We start from the raw sequence: 19,834 nt of genomic DNA on the forward strand, positions 1-19,834 counted from the left end.
AGCAGCGGGCCAAGCTCAATCGGCTTCCAGACGTACTTCCGGCTGATTCCGTAATTACACGACCACGTAGCCGCGGACACGCTCAACGGGGAGGATGCTGCGGGTAAGAGATTCGCTCCGTGATGCGGCTGCGTGAATGCACTGTGATAAAGCGCGTCGGAATGAAGAACGGATCTCGATGCTCCGTGTGCCTCGTAGGCGTTGCGATGCCTGGACAACGTCGACTGCTACTACTACGTGTTGCTGCCGCCACTGGTACTGCCGCCGCTGCCGCCGATCGGAGTCATCCCCCTCCCCGAGTCGATCCGGAGAGTCCGGCATCCCTCAGGCGCCACGCATATCCTCCCCGCTCCATCCGCCGATCATTCCCCTTCTTCGTTGCCGTCACCATGGTGATCATCCCTCCTAGGGAAGAGAAAGGCGACTGAATAAATAGAAGTAGAACTATGTGAAGAGAATCGTACAGGATGTTTCAAAATAAAATTAGGAACTAATTACCGAGTCCCCGCTAAAAAAAATTAAGATTTTGGCATACCGATGTTGAGGAATATAAATGGCATCAAGTCTACTCTCTCGGACGTGTGTATGGAATTACGCATACAACTGAAATTGTCAAAATAAGATGTTAGAAATGGGACAACATGGGATTCTAGAATTATGTTGGTGATAAGGAAGAAATAATGACAACAACGTTAATTAGGATTGCTTTCAAAAATAAACATTTATTTCAAAATTAATGCTTACCATTAATGCTGTATCCTAAAAACTAAGGTCTCTATCCTAGACACCGAGCGTGTTTAGGTGTTGTCTTAAGATTCCTTACGAACTTACTGCATTGTTAAGTTGTGTACAATTTTGTATAGTACCGTAATGGGCTTTACAGCGAATCCCCATATTCTCGCTGATTCGCAAAATCACATGATACCCTTCAAAACCCACGCTCCAAACTTCAAAGAGATCAGAACTCCAAAGATCCAAGGATCGTTCGACACGAGAATTTAAAGGCTCAACAGGATTCAAGGATTATAAAACTCGAGATTCGAGTACGGCTTGGAATCCGAGATTGAATGAGCTAAACGTTAAACGAAAATTCCCATGTGTCTAAAGATCCTAAGATCCAAACTGGAAAATCCAAAAACCAAAGATTTAAGGACTTTATAAATCCTTAAAACTTAAAGACCCGAAAATTTATAACATCTTACGTGCTAAATGCAACGCATCTGTAATGCGTTTGTATTTAATTGATTCGACGACGACAAAATCATGTATACAAAACTGAGTTGCGCGTTATTTCTTATATCACCAAAAACACAATTCGACAGTTCTCACTCTCCAGTATCTCGATAAAGAGTAAAATGATAGTACCGCTAAGTGATGATATCACATTTATGGTTCGGAGTATGCGCTATCGAGGACACATCCTTAAACAGCATCTTTTGTAGATTGTACCAGTTCGCCAAATGACGTTTCCAGGCATTGCCGTAGTTCCGCGTAACTTACCACTAGAACACTCTGCTCATCTCGAGACATGAGGCATATCTGTAACAATACATTTTAATGATTATTTTATTGTACGCGCGTCAAAAAACTGTTGTGCGTTATTACCTTATCCTGCGAGCCCGAATCGAGTTTGTTTAAACAAGCTACGACGTGCGCCAAGTCCAACCAAGGTCTTCCATCAGCTGTCACTTGATGAAATACATAGTCTCTAAACAATTTGAGCATATAACGATCGCCCGTCTCTGCCCATGTGGGTTCCATATTTAGCTCCGGCCTCTCGTTGATCGTTGCTAATTTAACCAGCAATTTAAACAATCGTCCGTTCTCCAGTTCCTTGGCAAGTTCGTTCTCTAGAACATCTAATCGTAACTGGGCGGCATCCAGCTGTGTATAAAATCGCGCACCAATCATTGGCATGAGATCTGTGACACTCTTACGGGGTTGATTTGACAGCAAATATCTAAAAATTTCAGAGTCATGCTTTATTAAATATATTCCTATGACTGAATCTGAATTGCAAAAAAAATAAAAAATTATATAAATTTTATTTTCTTGCGCTATTCATTATGATAAATTAATCTCTTTGTATATCAAGTAACTTTAATTATATCAAATTTATGAATATCAATTTATGAAATACATTAGATTAATTTTATAGATTAATAAAATTTTAAACTTGTTACCATGATTTTTTGAATCAAGCAATGCTTTTAAGAGTACAAATTGACAAGAGCAGACATACAGGATAAGATTTCGGAGGTCAGTGGAGTAGGAACGTGTGATCAGCTCGATGGATGCTGACATATTGTCGCGATGGACGGCGATAAGACTTCGACATGCCAGCGCTAAGACCAGCTTGCCAAGCGCTACTAAATCTTCTTGTTGATAATGCGGGATAAGGGTGAGTGGATTCGCAGTGTTTCCATCTAGAGTAACCACATCTGGAATGGCGACACAACTCAAACGGAGTCGTGTCCGCGATGTAAGTAGTACCTTAGTGGGATCTAAGCATCTGTATGCTAAACCTGTAAAGCGCAGTACAGACTAGCGAAATTAAACGAGATAACGAAATAATTCATGAATATAATCATTAAACATATAGATCACAAAATATTTCCGATCTTTTTCTAAGAAAAATAGGCGCACACAAAGATGATAAAATGATGTACACTAACCAGCAGCATGAATAACACGAAATGCGGCAGTGAGTTGAATGATGTAGCTCCAAATAACACTTTCTGGTAGCATACTACTATGTTGCTGCCTTAGAATAGTGTTCTTGGTATGACTATAAGGCCGTGGAGCATTGGGATCCGACGAGAACGGGTCGGTGTAACCGTTAAGCTCGGTCGAGGCGAAATGTTTATTCAGCAACGTCTCCGAGGCGGGGTGATAATCGTATACAAAAACCATGGCTAGAAAGAAACGAGATCGATGAAATTACGACATGTGACACGCATGATATGAAATAAATATGAATGCGTATGAAATACGGACAATGATCACCAAACGCCTTGGTGGTAAAAACTTCCCTCAGCTGAACCAGATTCGTGTGCGACAGTCGCTTCCACATATCGACCAGTACTGTACATTTCGTATTGGCAAGTCGGAAATCTATAAACATTAAATACATACCACAGTAAGTTAAGTGTCACATTGGCAGGATCCTACGAGGAGAGCGGCGAAGCTAAAACTCACCGTGAATACGACGTAAACAGTATCGCGTGCCAGTCTTTATATTGGTGGCCTTGTACGTGGAAGTTTGATACCCGAGGACTGTCGAAGCGGGTTTGTGGATTGGTTCTAAAGGACACAGCTCGTGATAACTATCAACTTCATTAGGTATGTCAGGAAATCGTACTACATCAGGCTGTGCTAACGTCAATGCGTTCTTTTGCAGAATGTCCAATCGCAGACTTTCGCTGACAAAGAAGCTGGGAGCAGCTTGAGGGGGTGGGGTAGAGGGAGCAGAGGAATTGTTAGATGATGGTGGTTTCGTCGGTTTCACGGGTTGTAAGTGCGAGGGTGTGCCTGGATATATGTAGCCAATCTGTCCAGTTGTTACAGGCCCGATCTAGCATTGGAAATAAAAGATGCAAGTATTTTGTTACTGTTATCCAACCCATCATTTAATCATAAATTTAATCATCAAATAAAAACTAGCACTTACGGCCTCAGTGCCATCTTCAGCTCCGACAGCATCGTTGCTGGCATTCCCGAAATAGAAGTACGTAGTGCCACCTACGTTTTCCTGCGAGTGCGTGTACGAGTTGTTAAATATATTCGGTGAGCTACTGTTACTGCCTGTAAGGCCTCTTCCTGGCACAAATTCGGGACTGGCAGTTACCTTCTTTTGCGAATCCAGAGAAAGATTGGACATATGCTTGGTCATTGAATTTGTATTCAAGGCTATGCCAGGACTTGGCCGACTCTGCACGAGGCGATTTACACAGAAGGATTATCCAGGATAATTTTATTAACGTTAATATAAAAAAAATAAAGTGTTACCATGTAGGTGGCAAGCTTGGATTCCAATGGAACTCCGTTTGTTTGAGGAGTATACGTGACGAACATCGATGGGTCCATCGCTTCCTCAGCCACTGCATTTACCACCTTCGTACTTATCTTTCACCCTTACTCTCTATATCGTTCTTAATTAAATTCACCACTCACTTGCTCTTCTCGCGTATATAACTTTTATAAACTTTAGCTTGACACTTCTTCCTCTTTGCCTTGCTAATGCAAATCGAGTTTCCAGCCTCTTGAGCCTGCAACATATCCTCAAACATCATGAATAAAAAACTCACAGAATCATTGAGATACAAATAAATATATTTCTATACATGTGTTGATATATTTATTTAGAAATGCTATGTCTAAAAATCTATGTGTAGAAATACATTATAAACAAGAATCCATTTAACGGATTCTTTATTGATCTAGACAATTTCTTTGTTAAGTTTTTCATACGAGCTCGACACGGTAACGCGAACCGAGCTTTCTGCAAAACCGAGTTTTCTCAAAGATTTATAGAAAATTTTCTTTGCGCGTGTATCTAAGCAAAACAATATATATCTCAACGATAAATTGATCTCACATAAAGAAAAAATGTACGATGGTTTATCAACAATTTTTTTCCCCAAGGCCGAGCGAGTCGCGAAGGAGAATTCGGGGGGACTGCGAGCGTACGCGACGGCACACCGAAGCCGCCGACGCGACGGCTGGCATGGCGAGCGCAAAATAGAGAAAAGGGAAGGAGCCAGCGTCGGGGCTGCCAGCAATGGCAGCTGATTTTGACAACAGGCCGACGTAAGACGGCGCGACGCGGGCAACGCGAAACTTGGCGCTCGGCACGCGCGACTCAACTGGCGCGGCGCGTCCTCCTGAGAAACGTCCGCCGACGGCTGGTACGTTTTGTCGGAAGGCGCGCGAGCGAAAAGCGGGTATGCTGGACACGGTGACCATAACCGCCGACCATAACCCAACCGCGCTGTCACCGCGCCGCTTGCCGCTTGCTCGGCCGCGTCGCGTCGTTTTGCGTCACGGCATCGCGCGGCATCGCGCCGCGTTTGCTGCTCGGCGACGCAAAATCCGGCGCGCGGAAATTTCGCCGCGAAATCAGATGGACGCGAACCCGTCACTCTGTCTCCTTCCCCTCTCAGGCCGGACACTATGCCCGATTAGACGCGCGATTCTTACAGCGAGGAGAATCCGAGGAGCGTGGCCGACCACCGTGGGTTCACAGCATGCCTCCATTCAGCGGACGATAAAGGTGAAAGCGCGCACGGTCCACTCCATTTGCTCCGGCTTGCTGTACGTACGTGCGCGAGTGCGTGCGTGCCTTACGTGCGTGCATGCGTGTTTACGACGCGAGTTCTATCCCCATTTCTCTCTCCCTACCGCGAGCCTTCTTTCCGCGACCGTAACGACGTGTGTGTGTGTGTGTGTGTGTGGTACGTGCGTGCGTGCGTACGTGCGTGCGCGTGTCGCCAGTCGCCACCGCTATCCGGATCGCGCGGTTTCCTTTCCCCGTTGCCCCCCTTTGCCACTAGCACCGCCATCGGTCGCGTCTCCCCCTTCTCGCGAAAACGCGCGCTCCCGCCAGCCATCGCGGCCCCTTCGATCGCAGCTGTTCTCCCCACAGTCGACAGTCCTCGCGTCGCGGCTCGGTGTGTGTGATAGAATGCGCGCACAGGAATGGCGGCCAAACCGCGTTTGCCTAAAACCTTCAACTTGTGTCACAGAGGAAATAATAGAATAGATATAGAAGATAATCTGTCCCGAGTGATATAAAATTTTGTGTTACTGTTACCGTTTGGGTCATCTCAGGTCAACGGATCTGAGGAATTGAGAAAAAGATGTATACATCATCAACTATCGATAATGTCAATCAACTTTCTCTACCGTCGCTCCAGAGGAATAAACACTAAAAATGTTCGAAAAAGATTAAGCTTTATCTCTGTTATAATTGTATTATAATTGTAATTATAATATCGATCTTGTTACTTGTAAATGAAAGAAAGAAATAATAAAATCCTAGATTTTTTAATTGCTTGAATTGAAACGCTTGGACGATTTTGAGCCGCTCGTGTAAGAGAGAGCGATCTGTAATCCGCCATGTTCATTTTATTTTGCACCTTTGTCGTCGATGGCGTGCAAGTCGAGCGTTCCCGCTATGCTATTGGCCTCTGGCTTTGTCAATCGATTCAGCGCCTTGCGATTGGTTAAAAAAAAAGAGAGGGAAAAAGATTTTTGGAATTTTTTTGTTATATTTTCCTGATATTCTGTTGAGCTTTGTTATTATTATATATGTAATAATAATCATATGAAACAAATTTCACGATAATTATAAGAACTGTTTTCAGCAGTAAACGAAATCATTCTGAAGTTGCTCACGGATCACGGTAGCGCCTCCGACGTCGGTGACTGATATATTTCGTATCTTGCCACGTGCGGCGGGTTTGGATTTCTGTCATAAGAAAACACTGAAATAAATAAAGTTAAGTCGAAAGCTATCACAATGATCATTCCCGTACGGTGCTTCACTTGTGGAAAAGTCATTGGCAACAAGTGGGAAGCTTATCTGGGCCTTCTTCAAGCGGAATATACTGAGGGGTGAGACATTTCTGATTTCTAACCTCAAAAGTGACTTGTATTAATATTTTGGCACGTTTTTCTTGATAACTGTATTTGTTTTATTTTAATAACATATTTTAAATAAAAGAAGTAAATGGTACAATTATAAGGATGATTTGTGTGTTATAGAGATGCCTTGGATGCGTTAGGTCTGAAAAGATACTGCTGTCGCAGAATGCTGCTTGGACATGTAGATTTAATTGAGAAGTTACTTAACTATGCTCCACTAGAGAAATAATTTTTGGATGATACACTATTACTAATTTGTTAATATATCGATCGATCACGAGATACCTGATGTATATAACAACGTTAGAACTGCGCCAAAAACAGTCAAAATCCTATTTTGTAATCCTAACATTTCAGTTTTTTAATTATGTATTTGTATTTTTAATTATGTATTTGTGTATAAACACGTTTTATACGTTGTAAGTAAAGAATAATTAAAAATCTGTTTTATTAATATAACATTGAAATTATTTTTTTTTTTAATTTTCTACGACTTGAGTAAAATGTAATTAGATCATGGCAACATGTTGGTGTTTCGTATAAGGTGAACAGCTGAAAATAAGTCAAAGAGAGTAAAAGCGCTTTTACAAAATGTAAAATTTATATTTTACATAATTCCAACTAGTGCCATGTATTACAACTCATAAATAATAAAAAATTTTGACTACACTAGAATTTTGACAAATGTTTCTTTGCTCTTAAAAAGGGGAGGAAAATAGTACATATATATATTTATGTATCCTGTATATCAATTTCAAAAGGTATGTTTGAATTTTAAATGCAATGCAGAAAGACACTGCGTAACACATTTTACTTGAGCAATGATTTTTCTCTGTATAAATAGCAACTTCTGTTGTTTTTGTTGGAATGCATTTCCTAATTCTTCAATTGTCTCTATCGCGAAAATATTTTTTACATTATGACATCATACATTAAAATGTAAATTGATATATTTTATTGCGCACTTGAGCGAATTTAGCAAAAAATATGCTACTTCATTAAAGTATCTTTTTTACGGAGTAAGATTGTAAAAAATCATTTTTGTAGATTAATCAATTAAAATATTTTTAATTATAAACTTGAGAAACTTGAGAAGCTTTTAACATAATTTTGTAAATGCGAAATTTTTATGTAGAATTGGACAATATGATATTCTGATAATATAAAAATTATTTCCTACAGGAACTCTATGTGTTTCTTAGGATACATTTGAATTACGATCGTGACAATTCATTCATTGCTTTGCATTTTCTCCTGCTGAGTAAATACTGCCATTACACCTAAATCTATTTGTCTTCAACTTCTGATCTATAACGTATAGATCAGAAGTTGAAGACAAATAGACGTATGTATAGATACGTTATTTTAGAAGTTTGATAAATCTCTGTATTATTTGTTCACACAAAACATTCGCAAGTGTAAGAACAAAGAATACATCTCCGAAAGATTAAATCTCCGAAAAAGATCCTATTAGGATCAGAATGAATCTACATATTTGATACTTTCAAGAGATTCCAAGATTCAAAAGATCCTGGAAGTATATCAGAAAATCGGGGTTAAATATATACAGCTTAAATACATCGATCCTGCCAAGAAGTTCATTGACACTCGCCTACAAGCGTAACGTCACGTATGATTCATTCTAAAATATCTAAAATATCGTTAGCCGTATTGAGGATAGACTTAGAGACATGGTAGAAAAGTCGTTGCGTATATCCGTAAAAACATTTGCACTAGATACGAAAAGTACTTCTTCTAGGAAGCGTACAATTTCACTATATCCATTATGGCACTGCGCGATCCAAATATTAGAGCCATCAGGCCTATCACGCATATAATTACATTCTTCAAGGCTACCCAGTTTCCTGGTCCGAAGCCGACATCCCAATAAGTTACGGTCTCGATGAAAACTGGAATGAGAAGACCCAAAATGGAGAAGCAAAATGCACCGATTAGGCCGATAAATGGTTCGATCGTCGGCACCGCAACAGCGAGGAGAACTGTAATATATATGATTATCTCATATAGTACATCATCAAGAGTCTTTAAAATATTTGAAAAATGATATTTTCCCGAACATACGCACCTGCACCAGTTACCAGCACTGTCCTTACAACATAGTTAGCTAAAAGTGGTTTCTTCTCGAAGCGCTCCTTTACGCCGTTCCATGCGATATCAAGGCATACGTAAAACTGCAGACCAAAGGTGCAGAAAACGGCCAGCGCGATCAGTATTTTTACAACTTGCGCCGCTCTGTAAAATAAGTAACGATAAAGATATAAAAAAAAAAAATCAAACAAACACTCGTACTATCACATGAATTGAAATGATGTTGAACTTACATTTCTTCCGTCGGTAGATTCAGAGTTATACTACCCAGCGTCTCGTCCTGATACTTGGCGTATCCGAGGAATCCGAGGAAAATGTAAACAAGCGTAACACCGGACATTCCCTTATTGAGAACTCCGCAGATTCCAACAAAGTGTTGTGGCGTCTTCATGTTATTCTCCAGAGGCATCACCACGCCGATCGCCTCCATGGCGAAGATAGTGATGCTGAAAAACTGTGGGAAGTTCTCGATTGTAGCTACTAAAGGCACTGAGGACAATTCCGGCATATCCCAAACGAGATAGTAAAATGTTATTCCTAAGCCTGTTCCCATAAAAATATTCGCCACCATTGAAACTGGCGCGAGATATTTCAAATCGGGTATCCAGCTGAGAAGAATCAGCGGTATCAGCAGGTAAGCGGTGATCAATCGGATGTTGTAATCACCAGCGTCAGCATCTTGATAATGCTCGATGATCTGCTTGATGTTAGCGGCCACGATTACCGCATATACACTGCAGGTGCCGTAATACGTGGTAAATAGACTGATTTGTATAAGATATCTATAAACAAAGAGAGATTGACTCATTGGTCGAAGAAGTCGCTTCAGGAGAAGGAGTTAAGAGTAAGAGGTTGAAGAAACGAAATTAATAACCTGGAAGGTTTTGCGAATCTCCTCGCCCATTGAGGTCCGGTGCTGAAAGCTGTCTCGGCTACTTCAGCAAAGCTCATTTCCGGCTTTCGGGTTTTGTGATAAAGCACATGTGCGCATTTGACCTGAAAATGAAATTATATGTGTGTTACGCAATCGTATCTTACAGACAAAAAAAATTAAAGTAGGCTATCTCCAGCGATAGGTACAGCAGTAAATACTAATCTTTATCTCTACTAACTTACCAGAATATACGCGCAATGCGTGCACACGAACGCGACGAGTATCGTGGCGAAGACACCTACGAGTAATCCAGCACTTTTGAACGCTATGGGCATAGCCAGGATACCAGTGCCAAGAGAGGCTTTTAATAAGTGCGTCAATGTATCGCAATCTCTGAAAACGTCATAGATCATTTGCTTATACGTTAATCGCGTCGCTTTCGGATCGACATTAAAAAATCGCTAGCCAAATAGAACAAATAGCAAAGATAAAAATAATATTCAGCTGAAGGCTTAATGTAGCCTTTTCAGCCTTAAAGAATATTTACTTCGTGAGAGAAAATTTTTATTTTACTTAAATGAGATAATTAATCGTGCCATCAATAACATATAATCGTCCTTGCAATTACTGCGTTGCTGCGACATGTTTATTCTTCGCGTGTTCATATATTATCAGATACGACGTAAATTCGCTCTGCATATGGTTGAAGATATGGTTAAAAGAAAGATAAGATGATCCTTACGTTGTCGGATTATCAACTTTGCGTTCTGCGAAAGGATCGAAAGTTTTCTCGTCACCCAATCCTGTCTCAACGTCGCACGAAGCGACTTGTACTTTATATCTGAAATATATAGAAAAATATACAATGCTTTCCTTTTATTCGCGTATCTACGCATCATATATGCGATTTGCGTAATGTTTTCTAATGAAATCGAGATCAAAGTCTTACTTGGCGGATAGAACGCCGTCCTTGAGAACGGATCCATCTTGGGGCAGAAAGGTATCCAACTCCGTTGGCGACTTCTCGGTTACAATGGTCTACATCGAATACACAACGAGAATGTAACGAAATGTGCTTATTATGTAATGAGATGATGTTAGTAGCATGAGTCGGATGATAATTATGACGCATGACAGAATTTAAATAGTAAAACATATGGAAAATGCGAGAGATAAATCTCGATAAATGCTCGATCGAAGCTTACCATTGTCGGCTTGCCGGCTTGTCGATACCTGTGTGTTATCTGCACGTTACCTGAAATGCATTTAATTTAATTAAAAGACATTAGATCAAGATTTGATTATTTCACTCTCGAAAAAAACAGATTCAGGAATGCGCGAAATTTATACGAATTATCGCAGCGCGATATAACTTTTTTGTTTACACGATTTATCTTCTGGTATTGCATTATTGACGTTATTGCGCATTTTTATAAAATATTGCGATTTTCGGTAAATTGATAAGCAGAATTCCTTCGGATTATATTGAGATTCCAGACCGGTTTTATTACGTAAATCCTTATCTGCTGTAACAAGACCTTCAACTTTGAAACCTCTGCGATGTAAAAGTAAGAAACACGGCAAATGTAGGATAATTCCAAGCCTACAATCGACAATATCGTTATTTGTCACTTTTGACAAGTGAATAGATGTGGAAATTTGTTATGCAAAGTTGTTGCTACGAGTTCATTTCAATCTTTCGTTTTCGCCAGCTGATAGCGACATGTTTCGATTTCGTTAAAAAATATATCGTTGATTTTCTTTAGAAGCTTTTATTATTGTCATTGATATTACTGTCTGTAATCTCTGATTTAAGAAGGGAGAATGGGAAAGAATATTATTTCATTATTTATATTCATTTATACATTAGAAAACTATAATGTTGAACACGTAATTATGAAATGTAAAAAAATTTGAAGTAACAATCAGGTCTTTTCTCTCCATGTAAAATTTTTTATACTCGATATCACTTCCGTTTGTTGACACTTGGAACAATTGGATTACAATATCAAACGCATTCGGACACTCGCTTTGATCGTTACAATTCAATCATACTCAGAGACGAGATTGCATCGTACGGAGTACAAAAGAGCATTAGCTTTTGCCATTTCCGGGTTCGTGAACTCTTATCTGAATAAAGTAAAGTAAGTAAACAATCGCGCATATGTGCGGATGTAGATAAAGCGTCATAATCTCACAACTTTAATTATTAGAAGAGACGAAGAAGAACGAAACGAAGGAATCACATGCTTTTCAGAATAGCATTTGGATCTCAATATGCGCCGCATGTTGAAGATTCTTCGAGCAACGGTCTACTTTATATTATTTCGAATTACACGAATATTTTTAAGATTTTTGTACAACCAAATTATTCTTTCTCTTATGCCGCTTTTATCGTATCGTATGCTTTTTTTCATTATTTATTCATTATTCTAATAATTATGATATGTCAAAAGTATATAAATATCGAAAGAATATAATGAACAGATAATAAAATATAACATGCAGAATTTAAAGGAAACGTAGCGATATATGTATAAAATATTGCATATATATATATATAAAACGCAATATTTTATTGTTCAGTGAACTGATGATGTTTTCCACGCTAAGATCGCACTTTCCACACATTTATCAAGTCGAGCTCGATTAGACGATTGGTGATACACGACTGTTCGCAGCGATAGCAATATCCGACTGTCGAGGAACATCGAGGTATCAGGGTAAAAATAGTGGATAGAAATGGACGACTCGCTAACCGTCGACGAGACGACTCTATTTGAACGAACGCCCTACTTCGAAAGTCGAAGGTGAGGAAAGTCGGACGGAACGATCCGAAGACGTTGACTTCGTCTTCGCAGATGAGCAAACGAACGTGGGCGGACTAATCGACGTCGATATCGATTTGCCTTGGCGCTCATTTGAGATTAAGTGAACATTAAGTGAACCCGGTGAATATAATTTGGAACACGCATGACCGCCAAACGCCGTCGTCGTAATTGACGTCGGCTCGCATCAACGCTGTTTGTCGATCGCTTATTATCGAATTCTTAAATGGCACTTAAACACACGAGATAATCGGACGAACTGAGTTTAATGAGAACGGAGATTAATGTAACATACGCAAAAATCGATCGATTCTTGGTCTCTCTCATGATCATAATCGGAGTAGAAAGTTTCAGGCTGTAGGGCAAGGTCCGCGATCTAATCTCGGGTGTGTTGCATAGCGGTTAACAATCAGGCCAGCGATTAGGCCCGAGTCGTTTGTCGTTCTCATATCTCACGACGGTAACGAGTAGGTTCATCGTTATGCGAGTGACCTAATGAAGAAGAAGACGCGCGAGTTTACGAGAACGTAATCGGATAAATTACACAAGTTGCCGTAATAGGTTTGACCAATTAACCGTGCCGTTAGTTGATTCCTTTTACTCGCGGAGATAATTACTAGATCGGTCGTTAAACCTAGAAACTTAATTTCCAGTTAATTACGGTTAATTTTTCGCCTAACACGATTAAAATCGATTCGGTTTTCTTTCTGAAAAAATTGGACGGATTTCTTAGAAAAAGAAATCGTCGCCTTACGTTTCCTTCGAAATCGAATAAATTTAAACAGACTTTGAGTCAAGTTTTAGTTTTAAGAAATAAAGCTTAATTTTATGCGCACGGAAAAGAAAGGAAAGAGAGAGAGAGAGAGAGAGAGAGAGAGAGAGAAAAAGAGCACGAGATTCCGAAATCACAAGAGCGCAGCTTCCTCAGTCCCACGCGTATTCATTGTTCGGCCGCGAGAAATATGACGTCAGTTTGTCGCAAAACCGCAAAAAAAAAAACCCGCTTGTGCTTAACACGCGGACTTGCCTCACGTCATGCGACGTTGATTATCGCGAAAATAAAATAGCAGGCAAGTAATATGCAATCAAACAACTTATAGTTTCAAACTCGGCACACTCAACGGTCAAGAATAATTACATACAAATTGCATTTTAAATCGGCAAGTATCAAAATGGACAAAGTGTACTCATATACGACGTTTGGTGACGTAGCGCGAAGAGCGTAAGCCTTTAAATATATAAATATATAAGTCTTTACTTGCGAGCAAAGAGCGAGCGTGTGGTGTCGCGATAAAGAAACCGCCTGATAATTCAGGGGGGGCCCCATTGATCGAATTGCAAATAATCGTCGTTGAGGAAACGCAACTTGACATGGTAGCTATCTGTCCGCCTTATCGAGAGTCACCGCTTCGTCCGAGAGCGCGTCGCGTTCTCCATCGCGTTGAAAGCTCTCGATTTTACGGCGGGTCAATGACGATAAAGAGTTCGCAAACTGTCGAATCGAGCGGGAGGGAAAAATACAGCGAGTCGAAGCTCTCTCTCTCAAGAATACGACGTACAACGTATACGTCTCGAAGTCTTGTGTAAACTGTGTAAACTGTGTATGTACATCGACTGCCCGTATACGAAAGTATTTCCAAGTAGTGACTAATACCAGAGTCTCTCATAATAGATGTGACGTTTAAACTTAAGTTTAACACGATAAGCGAGTTACATTAACTTTCAAAAGCTTGCGAAATCGCGTTTAAGGAAATCGCGAGGAGAATCTGGTGTAAGATTTAAGGCGACGTGAGACACTTAGGAGTTAGGAGTTATGCTAAAGATACCTGTTAAGGGGGACCGCTAAATATATCCGATATCCGGATGGATGGATGCCGCACTGATGACGTCTGTAGGACAAAAGACCGTCCGCGCGAAAGTACACGCGGCTTCTTAGCGCGGCGTGGAATCCAGCTTCTAAATAACGACAAGCCGGCACGCCCTGCGCACTTTCGTTTTCCTATAGGAACGTGATGTCGCTTCTAAAACTGCAGTTTCAGATGATGCAAGTCAGCAAGTTTATCGAAATGTGTCTTCGAAACATCGCGCCTGGTTCGCCACGCCGACGTGATATTTCATACGTTGAGGAATGCGTTAATCGTCATTATTGACATATGCAAGTATATCGGAATATTCAAGGAATCGAAACAAAATGGGTAATGGTTTACGTTTCCGGAAAGATTACAACAGAAGAATGTAGATAGAGAGAAGATTCTTCTTCGCGTGAAACGCGCGTAGAGACTCCATGAGGTTTCAGATCTGAGAACCGCTAAACTGGTTTACCATCTGCTCCGAAAGGCGCTACCTACTTCGAAAGGCAGGCCTACCTTTTTTTCCCGCCCGCACATCCGGCACCTTCTTCACAGTGTGTCACACCTGTGTCAGCTTATCACTTATTATTGTTTCGATAAATTTACGCGACGATAACGTTTTTCCGCGGCGACGCCGCGGAAGAGGACCGGCGACCGTTCGAAATATCGGTAAGTTGTTACGTCATCCTGGCATGTCGATTGACCAGTATATATCGCCATGGATATACACAAGTCATCGCGACTACTCCATGTGGTTACCTTTGCGAGCGATTACGACGTTCAAGGAAATACTCGCGTACGTGACTCATTTTGGTGAATCGCGTATCGTTAGGTGCTCGAGTTATAGACGGATCGATCACGGTATCTCTCACTTAATTGTGACATAAGATTACATAATGGCGATAATGTTACAAGTAAATATAGTATTGCGATAATAATAATGACGATACGAGTGTTCTTCGTAATAGAGTAACGCGATGTTGCGAAAGGCTTGTAGACAAATAAAACTCTTTTATGTAAGAAATATTTGAAATGAATTCTTTAATAATTAATTTTCGTAATTAAACATTTGGTTTTATATATATATATATATATATATATATATATATAAAAAGAAAAAAATATAAGTGATTATATATATATAGAAAATATAATTTCTATATGGAACACAAAATAAAATATCGGAGTAAGAAAAAAATATAAGTATAAAATATAAAATATGTACATAGCATTGTGAATTTTACATGGTCAATAATACCGTGACGATATCAAATATTGACAAAATTATCGATCAGTATTATGGATCATGTAAAGTCCGTGTTACGCTTGCTTCGTGCATATCCTTTTTTTTTTTTTTATAGCAACGTGACTCGCTTTTCGACTTTACACGCTACTACTTCGCAAACTTGTACTCGCAGACGAAGTCTCGTGCGCATGAATGATGATCCGAAAATATCCCGGCGCGGGAAAGGCGAGGGTCGCGGAGTGGAGGTCTCGTGGCGTTGTCACGAGGCAGACATGTGGGAATCGAAGAATCGATCGAGGAGACGGGAAACGCTCACCTGCGTATTCACTCACGTGGGTTGGTGGTCAGTTTCTACGTGTTGAAAACACCTTGGAATGAAGTCCGTCCTGACGTTTACCTCATTCCTGAGCGCAGGGCTTGCTCCGACCGATCGACGTGAGTTCCGGAGCACGCCGATTTTCACACACGCGGGTGCCCACGCAGGTCTACGAACCGTTCGAAAGACCGCCGCCAACTGCCGCTGCGACTTGATTACTTGGCTACTTTCCACCGCCACACCGCCTCCTTCACCACCGCGTCTTTGCCGCCGCTGCGGCCGCCGCCGTCGCCGCTGCCGTCGCCGCCATTTTCCGAGGCTTTGTAACAAAGGTCGTCGCTCGGCCGATTATCGATTCCTGCCGATCGCTCTTTCGAACCTCACCTCGCGAGCGACGCGAATCCGAGGTCTCGCTCGGATTTCCTCTCTAAACTAGGAAATCACGAGCCCCCGCGAGCCCTCGCGCGCGCGCGCTCCCCGCAGGATTATCGCCAGGGGGTCAATGAACGTGGCAGTGCGCTGTCGCACTGCTCCACATTTTCAGGAGCCCTCCACTCGTCTCCTTCGTCCCTTCCGCTTCGTTCCATTGTTTCAGAGAAGCGAAGCTGCATCTCGTACTCTCTCCGTCGTACCTTCGGCCCGCGAATGAAACGAGGCGCGAACGAAACGAAGGCGCGACTCGAAAGCGAAAAGGAAAAAGGAGAAGACATGAACTTGCAGCTTGCGCGACGTCCCTCACCTAAATCCGTATCGTGTCGACGCGCCAGAAATGGCGGGCGCGCGAAGACGTCTAACAATAAAGTCTGGCCTGCACGTGGCCCGGTGCTCCCCGGTTTCAACGCGCCGCGCCACGCCGCGCCGCGCCGCGCGCATGATGAAATTCGACGAGCCGATGTCACGACGCTCGCCGCCGCGCGCTGACGCATTGCTATCCGTTACGACGTGTAACGCCATGCGTTATTCATTATCGCATTATGCGTGGAATACAAGCGCGCGAGACACATAATTCTCACCGCCGCGGCCAAAGAGGTAATCACGCGCGTGTAGGTCGCGCGAATGAACGATGCCAACGGGCAGAGTTATTTGCCTGGAGAGAAGTTTGGCTCTTTCTCAATTCCACCTAGAAGGCGTTCCCAAGTATGATATCAATAAAAAAATTTACTTAATGAACTTTGCTATTAAAATAAATTGCCGAAAAACTCGTGAACCAGGAGTTCCCATTATGGTCATTTGAATTTTAAGGGACAGACCTCTTCGCTAACTTTTGTTGACCGTCTGGAGTGTTAATTGGCCTCATTTGGTAGAGCGGGACCGCAATTTCGTCCAATCGAACGTTGATCGTACAAACAATTCGTTGGGTGGACAGGGCGTGGACAGGGTCACGGAAAAGACATGCGTGCGAACGATCGCATGATGTAAAATGGTCTGCAAATTGGCGATTTTGCGTGAGAGGAACGCCAACTGCGTCTGAAATTAAATATCCGGAACATTACACCGGTAACACGATAAGCGCACACGGGGCGGTTTCGCTTGCCGTATCAAAAAACCTATATATAAATTATACCTTTATCGCTCGCGTTCTATATTTCGAGCAAGCAGTCGTCTTGTCGTCCATAATTGGAAATAAAATGGCCAAGTGCACGGCAACTTAAAAGTTTAAAACTCGAGAGACTTGACTTAAAAATCCAAGAATTTGAGAGAATAAAGATTTTGTTTTTCTAGGAATTAAAATAGATATTTTCAATTTCATGTAGTGAAGTTTTTTTTTTTTTTAAATGCAAGCACGAAAAAAACTCGGACTCTAAAAATATACGAACGTAACCCTAATCGTCCACTTCTAATTCCATCGACGTTGCATCATCTTCTCTTAAGAGAGGTCACGATTTCTCGGTTTCACGTACCATCTTATCCACGCAATGAGTAATAATAATTTCATAAATATTTCGGTATGTCTCTCGCAAAGTAATATTGTTACTTATTTTCCTATCGATTCCTGCGTTGATCATTTGATCAAAAGACAGGTTTGAAATTTGAACTTTGATAGACGAAACAGTATCGATTCAAACTGTCAACACTGTCAAATCTCTCTCTCTCTCGATTACGCTTTCAAATTTCTTCAATATTTAAAATTTATCTCCAGTGAATTCTAGACGTATTAATATTGCGTTATTTAACTTTTAAATAATAATATTTAATTAACAATTCGTCATAAAATTCGCTATGTTGTCAATTAATACAATTAACCAATAAAACTCTCGTCTGGCAACTACTTAATTAATCAAGTGGTATCATCTCTTGGAAATGTGAGACAAATTTCAGTTAGCCATGCTGACTAATAACGACAAATCGCTCATGCATGACAGCAGCGAGCAAGTCTCTTCGCAGCTATGCAAGGAGCACTATTTGCTCTTATTGGAGTTGTACGTGAAACAGGCGTCGGGCGACCGCCTGGCTAAACTGAATCAAATGTTCTTTGTACCTACCAGCGTTCACTTTGGATTTCTCGACTTTGTAAACGAGAACGACTTAAAGATCACTCCGGTAGATCCTCTTTTCCAATCTGCGGTTAGGACGATCGATGACGTCGAGGTCTTCAACGTCGGGAAATCGGTATTGTTCGCCGTCGATTCCGAGGCGATGATGAACCGCGCCGTAAAAATGATACTGAAGATCACGGCGAAAAAGCAGATGCCGGACGCCATCAAGCCGGATGTCGTGGTGGGTACCGGCGAGCTGGATCTGTCCGGTCAGTACGCTGCTTTGCGAATAGAGATGATACAAGATTGGAAAAGTGGCATCGCAACGTCCAAGGAGTTTGATGGTGAAGTACCGTTGATTTACAATGGCAACTTATCCTGCAATCTGGATATTTTTGTGAGGATGTCTGGCTTCGGGCAGATGATCGTCACGGAGTTTGATGACCCAGTCGCGCGAGACTCTTCAACGTTCGTCTTTGGCACTGAAGAGACCGATCGGGTCTTATTATACAAGTGTCGCGAGGTGGATTCCCGCATCGATCTCTTCGAAGATTCCAGTGGAGATCTTCTAAGTCCGATAACTTGTCCCGTGTGTATGCCGGAGAGGTATCCTTGTGTACCATGTGGGAAATTAGGGGCCGTCGAGGAAGGAGATCGAGACGTGAGAAGGAAAGAAGACGATAGGATTATAGAAAGGAGATTAAAAGATATAGTATGTACTTGAGAAAGGAATAACTTTTCGATCTCGGCATCTAAGTTCGGTTCTGATTTTTTTTTTCAGCCGATAAAGAGCTTTGACCAGGACAAACGCGATACATCTCAGCTTTGCGGCAAACCGGTGGTTCTCAAAGTGTCCGGTCTCTTTGAGAACGGCGATGGCATTGGCAAAAAGAAACCGACAGTGACGGTTGCTTCAGAATCCGTCGCGACGAAACCAGGCGATCCATCCGATCCCGACTACGATATTTTCGTTCTGAGAATCGGCAAGAAAGGCCTCGTTGGCGTCGGCGAGAAATCTGACATACAATTGGAGATGAAAACCCCGAAAGGACCTGAGAGAAGACCTCCGATTAGATACGAAACCAGAGATGTGCAGACAGAGGAACGCGACGATGACAAAGAGAAAATAATAACGCCAAAAGAGAAAAAGAAGATTAAGAAGAAAAAGTGATATTTTATTATTTAAATTTAAAATGAACTAAATAATTTTTTCTAAAGGATTTATTTTACAGTGATATTTCTAATTGTTGATTTTCACGTATAATTGTTATGTTATGTAATGAATAATGCGTCTGCTCAATATCATTTAAATTTATGCTAAATATTCTACATAAACATAATGGCGTGTTATCCTCGCGTGTAAAATGTTAAATTATACAAAAAAATAGATAAATCATGTCCAAATAAATTATTTTCTGCACTTATGTTGTGTTTTTTTAATATCGAGAACATAGCTCTTGAAATTTGCATTTGTACTTTACTTCAGTAT

General features: G+C 41.3%; 4 protein-coding genes across 8 annotated transcripts; 2 read left to right on the plus strand and 2 right to left on the minus strand.

Annotated features, from left to right (window-relative positions):
- Positions 1-696: 696 nt before the first annotated feature.
- On the minus strand, positions 697-5,458 carry PAN3 (Poly(A) specific ribonuclease subunit PAN3). 3 transcript variants are annotated; one of them, XM_089083185.1, is made up of 9 exons: positions 5,200-5,458; positions 4,009-4,268; positions 3,671-3,931; positions 3,199-3,574; positions 2,998-3,114; positions 2,676-2,915; positions 2,243-2,525; positions 1,606-1,960; positions 697-1,539 (listed from the first exon to the last, which is right to left on the minus strand). In XM_089083185.1, the coding sequence occupies exons 2-9, from the start codon at positions 4,084-4,086 to the stop codon at positions 1,423-1,425; spliced, it is 1,827 nt and encodes a 608-aa protein (XP_088939311.1). In that variant the 5' UTR covers positions 4,087-4,268; positions 5,200-5,458; the 3' UTR covers positions 697-1,422. The 3 variants fall into 3 exon arrangements, with proteins under 3 accessions (XP_088939311.1, XP_088939313.1, XP_088939312.1); XM_089083187.1 differs by having other exon boundaries at positions 4,009-4,280; XM_089083186.1 differs by having other exon boundaries at positions 4,598-5,458.
- Positions 5,459-5,540: 82 nt separating this feature from the next.
- Rpb10 (DNA-directed RNA polymerases I, II, and III subunit Rpb10) lies at positions 5,541-7,104 on the plus strand. Its single transcript, XM_011647683.3, has 3 exons — positions 5,541-5,934; positions 6,369-6,615; positions 6,766-7,104. Exons 2-3 carry the CDS (start codon positions 6,521-6,523, stop codon positions 6,872-6,874), a joined length of 204 nt encoding a protein of 67 aa, XP_011645985.1. The 5' UTR covers positions 5,541-5,934; positions 6,369-6,520; the 3' UTR covers positions 6,875-7,104.
- On the minus strand, positions 6,672-16,024 carry path (solute carrier family 36 member pathetic). 3 transcript variants are annotated; one of them, XM_089083205.1, is made up of 9 exons: positions 15,885-16,024; positions 10,834-10,883; positions 10,578-10,666; positions 10,371-10,469; positions 9,871-10,021; positions 9,629-9,750; positions 8,988-9,536; positions 8,732-8,898; positions 6,672-8,645 (listed from the first exon to the last, which is right to left on the minus strand). In XM_089083205.1, exons 2-9 carry the CDS (start codon positions 10,834-10,836, stop codon positions 8,401-8,403), a joined length of 1,425 nt encoding a protein of 474 aa, XP_088939331.1. In that variant the 5' UTR covers positions 10,837-10,883; positions 15,885-16,024; the 3' UTR covers positions 6,672-8,400. The 3 variants fall into 3 exon arrangements, with proteins under 3 accessions (XP_088939331.1, XP_088939329.1, XP_088939330.1); XM_089083203.1 differs by having other exon boundaries at positions 15,869-16,010; XM_089083204.1 differs by lacking the exon at positions 15,885-16,024 and adding an exon at positions 14,283-14,506.
- Positions 16,025-16,257: 233 nt separating this feature from the next.
- Positions 16,258-19,769, plus strand: LOC105432739 (uncharacterized). The gene is made up of 2 exons (XM_011647681.2): positions 16,258-19,057; positions 19,127-19,769. The coding sequence occupies exons 1-2, from the start codon at positions 18,194-18,196 to the stop codon at positions 19,514-19,516; spliced, it is 1,254 nt and encodes a 417-aa protein (XP_011645983.2). The 5' UTR covers positions 16,258-18,193; the 3' UTR covers positions 19,517-19,769.
- The last annotated feature ends 65 nt before the right edge of the window (positions 19,770-19,834 follow it).

The sequence above is a fragment of the Pogonomyrmex barbatus genome, unplaced genomic scaffold, assembly GCF_055798465.1.
Source record: "Pogonomyrmex barbatus isolate J1 unplaced genomic scaffold, ASM5579846v1 scaffold7, whole genome shotgun sequence".
NCBI classification, from domain to species: Eukaryota; Metazoa; Arthropoda; class Insecta; order Hymenoptera; family Formicidae; genus Pogonomyrmex; species Pogonomyrmex barbatus.

Excerpts from the sequence above, each read along its gene's own strand:
- PAN3 (XM_089083185.1), bottom strand. The coding sequence starts at position 4,086 with ATGGACCCATCGATGTTCGTCACGTATACTCCTCAAACAAACGGAGTT. Across the intron at positions 3,115-3,198 it reads CTGTTTACGTCGTATTCACG|ATTTCCGACTTGCCAATACG; the intron begins GTGAGTTTTAGC and ends TAATGTTTATAG. Across the intron at positions 1,540-1,605 it reads ATTCGGGCTCGCAGGATAAG|ATATGCCTCATGTCTCGAGA; the intron begins GTAATAACGCAC and ends GTATTGTTACAG.
- Rpb10 (XM_011647683.3), top strand. The coding sequence starts at position 6,521 with ATGATCATTCCCGTACGGTGCTTCACTTGTGGAAAAGTCATTGGCAAC. Across the intron at positions 6,616-6,765 it reads CAAGCGGAATATACTGAGGG|AGATGCCTTGGATGCGTTAG; the intron begins GTGAGACATTTC and ends TGTGTGTTATAG.
- path (XM_089083205.1), bottom strand. Across the intron at positions 10,022-10,370 it reads AAAGTTGATAATCCGACAAC|AGATTGCGATACATTGACGC; the intron begins GTAAGGATCATC and ends TGACGTTTTCAG. Across the intron at positions 9,751-9,870 it reads CGCATTGCGCGTATATTCTG|GTCAAATGCGCACATGTGCT; the intron begins GTAAGTTAGTAG and ends TTTCATTTTCAG.
- LOC105432739 (XM_011647681.2), top strand. The coding sequence starts at position 18,194 with ATGCTGACTAATAACGACAAATCGCTCATGCATGACAGCAGCGAGCAA. Across the intron at positions 19,058-19,126 it reads AAAGGAGATTAAAAGATATA|CCGATAAAGAGCTTTGACCA; the intron begins GTATGTACTTGA and ends TTTTTTTTTCAG.